The sequence below is a fragment of the Palaemon carinicauda genome, chromosome 2, assembly GCF_036898095.1.
Source record: "Palaemon carinicauda isolate YSFRI2023 chromosome 2, ASM3689809v2, whole genome shotgun sequence".
NCBI classification, from domain to species: domain Eukaryota; kingdom Metazoa; phylum Arthropoda; class Malacostraca; order Decapoda; family Palaemonidae; genus Palaemon; species Palaemon carinicauda.
The window spans coordinates 85,585,053-85,596,953 of NC_090726.1; the positions used below are offsets into that span (position 1 = coordinate 85,585,053).

The 11,901-nt window shown below is 34.9% G+C and overlaps 1 protein-coding gene across 1 annotated transcript; it reads right to left on the reverse strand.

Moving 5' to 3' along the window:
* Positions 1-3,434: 3,434 nt before the first annotated feature.
* On the reverse strand, positions 3,435-10,997 carry LOC137618213 (FLYWCH-type zinc finger-containing protein 1-like). Its single transcript, XM_068348333.1, has 2 exons — positions 10,653-10,997; positions 3,435-3,536 (listed from the first exon to the last, which is right to left on the reverse strand). Exons 1-2 carry the CDS (start codon positions 10,995-10,997, stop codon positions 3,435-3,437), a joined length of 447 nt encoding a protein of 148 aa, XP_068204434.1.
* Positions 10,998-11,901: the final 904 nt, after the last annotated feature.

Sequence of the window (11,901 nt, forward strand, 5' to 3'; positions counted from 1 at the left end):
TCTTTACAGTTTGCTGCCGTGATGGACCCAATCCTGAAATCAAGGTTCAAAGATGCTAACAGAGTCTGGAGAAGAAAGGTATACCATGCTTGGAGAGATATTCGCCATAAAACCCTGGTCTTACTGGGGAAGTAGCTCAAGCCGTGTTCCACTGCCAGGAGTCTATTGAATGACGTCAATCTTTGGGGAGAACATTCCTCCTCCAAGGAAGTACATGGTCAGTGGTCGATTGCATTTCAGAAGTTTCACATCAATATTCTAGAGGCTATGGCAGAGTTTCTGACTCTGAAGAGACTATGGCCAAAGACAAATTCACACGTCAAATTGGTCATCGACAACAACACAATAGTGCACTGTTTCAACAGACAGGGCTCCAGATATCATCAGATAAACCATGTAATCTAGCCTTTTTCTCTTTAGCAAAAAGGAGAAATAGCATCTTTCAGCAGTTCACCTCAAAGAGGTTCACAATGTGACGGCAGAGGTCCCGTCGAGATCCAAGCCTCAGAAAACAGAATGGTGTCTGGACGTAAAATCATTCTACAGCAAGTCCCGGAACTGCAAATCGATCTCATGCGACGAGCTTCAACAAAAGACTTCCCCGTTATGTAGCACACAACTTGGACCCAGAAGCGACAGGATTGATGCGATGTCTCTGGATTAGAACCAGTGGTCTCACAATTACCTAATTCCTCCCTACAACTTCCTACTGAAAGTACTAAATAAACTGTGGACTTTCAAGGGATTATCCGCTCTGGTGGCTACCAAGTGGCCCAAGAGCAATTGTTACCCTCTTGTTCCGGAACTCAAACCCCTTCAGATCCTGCTATCATCTCCAATGATGTCCCAGGTTTCTCAACAAACTACTGTCTTTGCTTCTTCTTGGATAACAGAAACCCTTCAGCTAATGCTTTTCTTTCCCTAGCTGCTCAAAGAAAATTTGGAGTTGCAAGGGAAAGAATCGACTTCGTGGAAGAGTACAAGTGCAACACCACAAAATGACAATATTTTTCTTCCTAGAAAAAAATGGGTTGCGTTCGGGAAAAGCCATCAGCCCTATTCTGTTTCTAAGGACTTCTGTATTTCTTTCTTTATTTCTCTACACAAGCGAGGTCTAACCTATACAACTATTGTCTCATGTAAGTCGCATATGCTTTTGATATCGAACTCAATAGCAAGCTATTCAATAAAATCCAGAAGGTTTGTGCTAAAAGGAAAACTAATGCTCCTCCCAAGGCTATTTCATGGTCGTTGGATAAAGTCTTGCACTTTGCCTCTTCAATATATAAAGCCTCTGTCTCTCTGAGGGATCTTACTCAAAAGTCTATATTTTTGCTTGCTATAGCTTTTGGTGCTAGAGTCAGTGAGAGTGTGGCCTTTTCAAGGGATGATGGCCACATTGAATTCTCAGATTAGGGAGATGTAAACCTTTATCAAGATTCTGCATTCTTGGCGAAAAACGAACTTCCCACATATCGCTGAGGCCCTGGAAAATTATTCCACTACAGGAGGACCCTTCTCTGTGCCCCGTGGAGAGCCTTAAAGCCTATCTATCCAAGAGCTGAGCCTTTAAAGGCAGTCAGCTTTTTAAAGGGGAGTCGACAGGATCTACCCTTTCTCTGAAACAGCTAAGGTCCAAACTCACCTACTTCATCAGAAGGCCTTAATTACTTTTACTTTACTTTAATGGCTGCTTTTCCAGTCCCATACATCAGGGGAACTCCACTCTCTACAGGACCTCCACTGTCATTTAACCTTCTTCGTTCATAGTATTTAACGTTACATATCGCGTATTGTTCATTTATTGTTAAATCGTCAGTGTTGTATGACTCATGAAATAAGAAAGTCTTCAGTTTCCTCTTGAAAGCCTTAATGTCTTCAATCATTCAAATGTTTCATGGAGCTTATTATATACTCTCGGGGCCGCATATTTAAAGGCTCTGGAGCCTGGAGTAGACATAAATCTAGGTTCCAACAGTTTGAAGCCATCAGTAACTATTCTTGTGTCGACACGATTTGTTGACTGCGCAATATGTAGCAGTTTTCTTAAGTATTTTGGCCGCCCGCTTCTGATAACTTGGTGGGTTATTATACATATTTTTAATTCAATTCTCACTTTAATCGGCAGCCAGTGTGAATCGATTAGGATAGATGTGATCATTTCTCCAGGTGGGACACCTTTTATCAGTTTTGCTCCTCTTTTTATTATGTTTTGTAATTTCTTAACTTGCACTTTTGGTAAATTGTAATAGATAGAGTTGCAGTAATCAATCCTGGTAATAACACAGTTTATCACAAGTTTCTTTACAGATTTTTCGTCCATGTACTTTTTTATAAAATAAATATTTCTTATATGGTTACCAGCAGTTTTTATTACATTATTTATTTGGGCATTTAGAGACAGGGCTGACCCAGAAAGTATTCCTCCAGATCATGACCCTAGAAAAGTTGCCTCTTCCTCAAACTTTTTCCAATCTACAGGCTTACATAGGATGGAAATATTCAAGAGTGTTCTTCAAAATATTAGATACGTCAGTTGGAAGAGAAGAAGCACTTCTTGGTGGCCTCTGGTAGTGTGATTAAACTAGCTTCGTATAAGAGTCCATATAGACTGTGTAGTTGGGACTTCTCAGTCTACATTGTGGAAGGGGACTCATGTTCCTCTTTTTAATGTACTATTTAATATTGTAAAGAGTCAAAGGTGATATTTTTTCCTATATGTCATGAGTGTTAGTATTCTATTACTCTGTTACATAATTTTTGGGTTGGAAAACTCCAATTTTCTGTATACATCTACTGCATATAATGTTACAATTAATTACTTTTACATTTATGCATCTTTTGTAAATAATTAAAGACTGCAGATCCTTTTTGCATTTCATTTCATTGGACCTACTGTCCAAAATAAAAGTAGTGTACCTCAATTTTTAACCTTTCATTTATAGACTTTGGTCTTCTCATCTTGTGGAGACAAAGATTTTCTCCACAATGAGTGGGACTGTGACGCTGATTTCCTTTTCTCCAACTTTTTACAAACATATTGCTTGATCCATAGCTTGGTACCATAGTTACCAATGCTACAGGAAGTGTGATTATGTCTCTGGGGTGCAAAGGGTTAAAACTCTCCTGGTCATAACTGAGAATTATAATTCTCTGGTACATTTCCATCAGGATGACTTAGCTCGAGCCCTAAAAACAGATTATGACATAGGTGAAATCTATTTTTGTGTCAGATTGCCATGTCGTCCTGATGGCCCACCCATTACATTCCATCCTTCCCAATTATCAGTGTGGGACCTTGCGTCATGCGATGGCTGCTCCTGGAATAGTTCAACAGGAAACTTGTTAGTTGTAGCACATTGAGATCGGGAATTGTAACGGCTCACTTGCCTTACGCCCTTCCCTCTACCTTATCCCTCGAGAAAATGTTAGTTCTATATGGGGAAAGATAGCCATGGCTTGTTATTAACATGTCCGTGATTTATACACGATATCTCTAGAGATATTCTCTCCAGAGGGCAGAACTCTGTTGATACCTGTGAGGTAAAATTCCTCTGATATATCATTCGCAGATATATCCAAAGTAGAAGCTGCCAATGAGGAACTTCCATCAGGACGACATGGCCATCTCATCCAAAAAATAGATTCTTCCTATGTCAAAAACCTATATATATATATATATATATATATATATATATATATATATATATATATATATATATATATATATATATATATATATATATATATATATATATATATATATATATATATATATATATATATATATATATATTAACGTGAGCCAAAAAGATTTATGTCAAATATGCATTCAAAATATAAGGTACTTGATTTTTAAACTAGGAATCATTTGTCCCTAAACTTAAGACTACTTTGAAAAGTTCTAAGTAATGAAGCTAGCAGATTATGCAGTATGTGAATAAATCGAGTCTCTGCATTTCATATCCTATATTTAAATTATTATTATAACTAACTACAGACAGGACTAGGTGGAGGTTATTGACAGCCCATGTCGATGACATGACACCTGGATAGATAGATAGACCTTTATGAAACTGGACTCCACGATATTTCTTTCTAATAAGTTATCAATATGAAAATTCTTCTTTGCCCTTGATCAATTGATTGAGTGATTTTCATCTTCATATTCCATAATTTGCACAAATTCACTAATTTTAGCTAGATATCTAACTTAAGGGACACAACAACTCCATATGTACATTTAGGAGAGGGAGTTAAAGAAAAATGCGTAGCATAATCTCCTATGCAACCAGCTTGTTTTAGAGGTCAAACCATGTAACATATGCTTATAATATGAAAAGTAATGGGCCAAAAAATACCCCATTGAACACCAGATATCATGTTCTTATACTCACTACGATAACCATCAACTACTCTTTGCTATCTATTACTTAATAGTTCAATAGTAAGGCTAAGAAATGAACTACCTAATCCAAGTTGTTTGAGTTTGAAAACAAGGGCGTCATAATTAATACAGTCAGAGGCAGCAATAAATGAAGGTCAAGCATACGAACTTTTTGACCATAATCAAGTGATTAGTGTACAGCATTGAAAATATAACCTATGTAGCACACTATTCGCTTTTTTAATTGGTGCAACAATTAACTCGTTTGTTTTCAAATTTGTATTTAGTTATTATTATTCAAAAAGAGATAGATTGATTCACTGATGTGGAAAGTGAAATCTCCCAAATAATTTTAATTACATTTCTTTAACGTGGTCTAATTCAGCTATCGTGAATGTTTTAAGTCGTCATTTGTTGTGTGACATACTGTACAATGAATGTAAAATCATTCATTGATATAAATGAAATCTCATAATGTTAAGGAAATAATCTCTTGGATAGGAAACCTTTACAGATTTTTTTTTTTTTCTGCAATGCATTACTGATTTTTACGATACCTGTATAAACATTTAGGGAGCAATTAGGATATTGAAATCTACTTAAAATTATTTCAAATAAATCAAAATGAGCTCGCTGGAACAAAAAAATATGGCACCAAACAAAGTTTTTTTTACTATGTTTTGCTTTCCAAAAAAGGGGCTCGAAAGTGACAAATTTATCTTAACAGTAGGCTTCATAAGGATTAGCGTTAACATTACTTTTACGAATCGAAATAAGTTTTTATTTTACATTGAAAGTTCGCACTTCATCAGTTTATTTCCTTTTAGGTCACATACATACATATACCAAGGCATTTCCCCCAATTTTGTGGGGTATCTGACATCAAACAATGAAACAAAAAAGGGGACCTCTCCTCCCTATGTTCCTCCCAGCCTGACAAGGAACTCAACCAAGTTCAGCTGGTACTGCTAGGGTGCCACAGCCCACCCTTCCCCGTTATCCACCACAGAGGAAGCTTCATAACACTGAATCCTCTACTGCTGCTACCTCCGCGGTCATCCAAGGCACCGGAGGAAGCAGCAGGGCCTACCGGAACTGCGTCTCAATCGCTCGCCATTCTTTCCGATTACTAGCACGCTCTCTTGCCTCTCTCACATCTATCCTCCTATCACCCAGAGCTTTCTTCACTCCATCCATCCACCCAAACATTGGCCTTCTTCTTGTACTTCTGCCATCAACTCTTGCATTCATCATCTTTAGCACACAGCCATTTTCCATTCGCTCAACATCATCAAACCATCTGCTAACTCATTTCTTACACCCGTTCTGACCCTCACTACTTCGTTCCTAACCCTATCTACTCGAGATACACCAGCCTTACTCCTTACACACTTCATCTCAAACACATTAAATTTCCGTCTCTCCTTCACTTTCATTCCCCACAACTCCGATCCATACATCACAGTTGGTACAATCACTCTCTCATACAGAACTCTTTTTACATTCATGTCCAACCATTTATTTTTTACTACTCCCTTAACTGCGCCCCAATACTGCATTCTTCATTCACTCTCTGACGTACATCTGCTTCCACTCCACCATTTGCTGCAACAACAGACCACAAGTACTTAAACTGATCCACCTCCTCAAGTAACTCTCCATTCAACATGACATTCAACCTTGCACCAGCTTCCCTTCCCGTACATCTCATAACCTTACTCTTACCCACATTAACTCTCAACTTCCTTCTCTCACACACCCTTCCAAATTCTTTCACTAATCAACCAAGCTTCTCTTCCTCGTCTGCAACCAGTACAGTATCATCCGCAAACAACAACTAATTTACCTCCCATTCATGGTCATTCTCGTCTACCAGTTTAAATCCTCGTTCAAGCACTCGAGCATTCACCTCTCTCACCATTCACTTTGTCATATGCCATTTTCAACCTTTCTTGATATTTACTTTTTACCCCCGGTTTTATTAGCACTTCAACCCTCACTAGTTCCCTTTTACATCCACCTACTCTATTCCAACACTCTTTTGCTACAACTAATTTTCCTTCCACCAAAAAATTATCAGACATACCATTAGCCATACCCCTAAACACATGCACGTCTTTCAATCTTCCAAACATTCTTTTAGTTATCAACACATAATTCATTAATGCCCTTTCTACCTCTCTTCCATTTGCCAATCTTACCCATGTATACTTGTTTTTATCATTCTTTTTGAAAAAGCTAGAACTTATCATCATGTTTTGCTCAACACACTTATCTACCAGTCTCTCACCACTCTCATTTTCACCTGGTACGCCATACTTCCCAAGGACACCTTCTACCTCTCCAGCGCCCACTCTAGCATTTAAGTCACCCATGGCAACTACATAATTCCTCCTACCCAGTCCTTCTACAAATATAGTTAATTCATTCCAGAACTCATTCTGCTCTTCTTCACTTTCCTCACAACCTGGCCCATATGCACTGACAAAAGCCCAACATTTCCTACCCAACCTAACCCTTACCCACATTAACCTAGATGATATCTCCTTCCATTCCACTATTTCACCTGTCATCCATTCACTCAGCAATAAAGCCACACCTTCTCTTGCTCTTCCCCTTTCAATCCCAGACACGCAACCAGACATTTCACCAAACATCACTTCACCTTTCCGTTTATTTTTGTCTCACACAAAGCCAATATATCCATCCTTCTATTCCTAAACATACCTCCAATCTCAAATCTTTTACTTTCTATTGTACTACATCCTCAAACATTCAAACACCCCAGAACTAGAGTGCGAGGAGTAGTCACTCGTCACCCAGCTCCACCTCTTTGATGTCTCAAAGGATTGAAAATACAGGAGAGGGGGTTCCCAGTCCCCTCATCCCTTCTCTTTTAGTCTCAGGAATACGTTGGCGTTATTCTAATAGTTTTTATGCCCCATGGCATATATATATATATATATATATATATATATATATATATATATATATATATATATATATATATATATATATATATATATATATATATATATATATATATATATATATATATATATATATATATATATATATATATATATATATATATATATATATATATATATATATATATATATATATATATATATATATATATATATATATATATATATATATATATATATATATATATATATATATATATATATATATACATATATATATATATATATATATGAATATATATATATATATATATATATATATATACATATATATATATATATATATATATATATATATATATATATTTATATATATAAATCTATATATATGAATATATATATATATATATATATATATATATATATATATGTATATATATAAATCTATATATATGAATATATATATATATATATATATATATATATATATATATATAAATATATATATATATATATATATATATATATATACATATATATATATATATATATATATATGTGTGTGTATATATATATATATATATATATATATATATATATATATATATATATATATTTATATATATATATATATATATATATATATATATATATATATATATATATATATAAATTATATTATATATAAGGACAAGCATACTCAGTAAAGAATTGAACTGTATCCATCATTCTCCAAGTAGACCAAGGAAATACTTTCTTTCAAAAACACTAGTGAAAGGGCAAAATAGTTATGGGTGTACTGAAATATATGCTGAATATTATTTTTCCCTACTAAAAAAAAAAAAGACATTCAATCAAGCATGTATCAATAAACGATCAATTGCGACATATAAATAGGTCTGTATATTCAGCATGCATATCTTAAAAGAAGGAAAATCTAGCATTTAGATATAAACATATTAGAAGATAATACAATTTTGGAAGGTTGAATTCTAAGCATTTGTTATGCTTCGAATTGCTAAGGCCTTTAGAACACGAGAGGAGGATAGAGAGCAAGCGTGCAAAGTAATTTGTGTAATGGCTGTTTATATATATCAAAACCAACAGAACTGTAGATAGAAGACCTAAGTTTGATACAACCAGGCTACTAGAAGATGAGCACAGAGAAACATTTTCAATTTAATGTAGAAATCGATTGGCAGTCTTAGAGAATTTAAAAGACAAAGAGCAAACAATCAGTGAAGAATGCTGTGATAATAAGAACATAGATCAGTCAGTTGGTAGTGAATTTTTTTGACAGTCAGTTACAAGAAGAAAGCCTAGGATATCAAATAATACATGGGGTACTTTTACAAGCACACAAAGAGAGAAATTTATGGTAGAATGTTTTCGAGGAAGCAATGGAAAGTACAAGGTAAAGCATATCAAGTATTCCTTTATTGATCGTGAGTTCAAAAGAAAAGCCATGCATGAACAGAGAAAATATTTAGACTGTAAAGAAGAAGAGGCTGACAAAGTTATAAATCAAGGGAGTAGCTATGGAGTATGGATCGCTCATAGAACTATTAATTAAATATCTTGTAGAGGAAAAGAGGAGGAAGCATATATCCATCCAAAACAGAGATGGAACTGATAACTACAAAAGATGAAGAAAGGCAATGATGGATGGAACAATTTAGTGAGGTCATGAATAGGAGATATGAGGGGAATAATTTAAAGTATATACCTGTGGCTGATGAAAACTTTTGTGTGCTAATAAATGAATTTAGTGGGTTTAAAGTCTAAGCTATCATTAAAAGACTCGGGAGATGGAAAGCCTCTGGACACGATGGAAAAACTGCTGAGATGATACTGGCTGAAAATGGAGTGACCCCCAAAATACTCACACGAGTATTTTATAGAATGTGCAATGAAGAGGCCAAACCTGATGAATGACAGTTAGAAGTGTTGCTGAAAATGGCAAAAAGAGAAACCTTGCTGATTGCAATAATCAAATAGGTATCACACTTACGTCAGGTTCCATAGAAATATATAGTATGGTTACTTTAAAGGGATTAGTGATAAATATTGATGAAAAGGTGAGTGCTGAAGAAGTCGGATTGAGAAAGGGTATAAGTTGTACTGACCATATTTTCATTTTCATACATATGTTCAGCAATGCGTAGAAAAAAGAAATTATTTTTTCGTTACCATTTATGAACTATGAAAAAGCCCTTGATAGTATGCACTGGCCAATTTTGTGGAGAGTCCTGCATTATCATAAAATTCCTATCAAACATGTACAATTTATTAAGTCAGTTCATGAACATAGCAAGTGCAATGATAATGTTTGTGGAGTCCTATTAAATTAGTTTTCAGTGAACAGCGAAGTACTCGAAGGAAATGTATTGTCACCTATGTTGTTATCCTCCAGATGGATTTTGTAAGGCGTAAAACAATTGGGGATGGTGGAGAAGGATTGGATTGGACTGATAATAGGATATCAGCTGATCTAGAGTACGATGATGATGTCCTTATTAGCAGAACAACACAGAATCTGCATTGGTTGCTTACCAGAATGCCTGAAGTATCACAGAAGTTTGAGTTCAAGATAAATAAGAAAAATGAGAGAGATGATTAGAATGGAATATGTAATGGAAGTTAAAAAAAAAACATTGGAGAGAAAAAGGATGAGTGAGGTGAAAGCATTCAAGTATTTAGGAGCTATAATCTCCAATACAGGGATATTAAATATGGAGTTAGTGAATGATTAAAAAAAAAACATCTCATGCACACATGTAGGTGGAACAAAGGCAAGAGCTGATAACTGTTGAATGAAATGAGCATTGTTGGGTTCGAGATACCATTGCTGTAATCCACAAGACTGAATATTTCGCCATAAACATTGTCCAAAGGGAAAGAAACATCCTTTTATCGATGTATTTGGAAAGGTTTTTTTATTTTTTTTTTTTTTTTTTTTTTTTTTTTTTTAATGCTGTTTATTGTCGCTCGCTCGAAGTCCACTATTATTGAACTGGGCTTGGGAATACCTTTGTTTTAAAAAAAAATGTAAATATTCCGTCATATGTTTTCTCAACTCTTTTACTTGTTATGCAATACACTAATGGCAGGGATTTGGTCTTCGAAATAATTGCATGTATTGTAAAGAGCTGTTTCCCGAGAGGAGCAGAGTCAAAGCTGCCATCGGCAAACCATGTCGGTTTTCTCGAAAAAAAATTTAAATTCTTCCCTGTCGAAAAAATGGTAACAGTTTGAGTTTCATAAAGACGAAAGTTTTCTCCACGCGATGTTATGTTGAAATCTTCACTATCGTTAACATTTCTTACACGTCTTACCATTCGTCCAAGGGTTTCTCTTTTTGGCAGGGAGCCACAAATGCTTAGAGGCATTTCATCAATGGTTTTATCAATTACACTGCTTGTAACCTCTTCTATCTGTTTGGCTCTTGTTTTCATATCATCCAAAGCTTTTAGTACACTTACGTGAGCACTATCTGGCGGATGTGAATGATCTGAAGAACTTTCTGGCAGAGTAGCATTCGTTGTGATTATTCTTCCTTTACATACTTTTCTTTTCTCGCATCTCCAGTATGTGGTATCATTAATTTTTGTATCAACATTGTAAGTATATTCATTATAAAGGAGCTTCCGTCCACCACGTCCTGTCTTAATGAACTCCATTGTCAAACTGTATGGGTGACTTGGTTTTATTTATATTTTCAAAATTTCTTTCTGTCATTAATTTTTAACTATTCGGCTTTATGACCGTTCGGTTCCATGACTGTTAGGTTTTACGACCGTTCGGTTCAAAGACTATATACTGAAGGAAGATAGGAAGGCTCAGGCTTTTAACACACAAATGAGTGTGCTATGAAAATATGCCAGATACTCCCATGCGAAACGAATGGCTCCATCTGTTGAGCGAGCAGCCAAACATTCAGAGCGGTAATGCTTACGGGTATATAGGATGGAATTTGATTATAAATTTTGCGACATATTTGTTCATAATTTGCATTACTATGTCAGTATATTTTACTCATATATTCATGATATTCTTAAATTTTAGGTAACTAAATTGCAAATTATATTTCTCAGTCTATTTTTCAGAAATTCAATAGCTCTATCTCTTATGATTTAGTAAATTTTCTTGCAAATTTAAGTATTGTACAGTATATTACAATCATTTTTAAATGTTCTATACAATACCACATTCGAATAAATTGAAACATACTGTATATCTGATTTGTTAAACTTAGCCACAAATGCTTATGTGTAGGCATACATTTAATTACAGTTTGTAGGCCACTGTAAGATGGAGAGATATTAGGTGTATAAAAACATAATTGTATTTTATTTTTTATTGAAATGGAAAAGCATGATGCACTCATGTATAGTTTAGAACTAATAAATGTATAAATGTACAATGAAAAGGATCAAAATAACAGAAAATTGTATCACACACAAAAATAATCAAAAGGGGGGTTGGAAATAGAAATAAGGTAGCATACAAGCCAACAAAGAATGAAAAACAAAAGAGATTTACTGTGGATGCCTTGCCTTAATCTTACATCCAATATCAGTGGGG

What these genes read in the sequence shown, in the direction of transcription:
- LOC137618213 (XM_068348333.1), bottom strand. Translation starts at nt 10,997, where the DNA reads ATGGAGTTCATTAAGACAGGACGTGGTGGACGGAAGCTCCTTTATAAT. An exon ending in GAGAAACCCTTGGACGAATG is followed by an intron (nt 3,537 to 10,652) that starts GTAAGACGTGTA and finishes TTTACCTCACAG; the next exon opens with GTATCAACAGAGTTCTGCCC.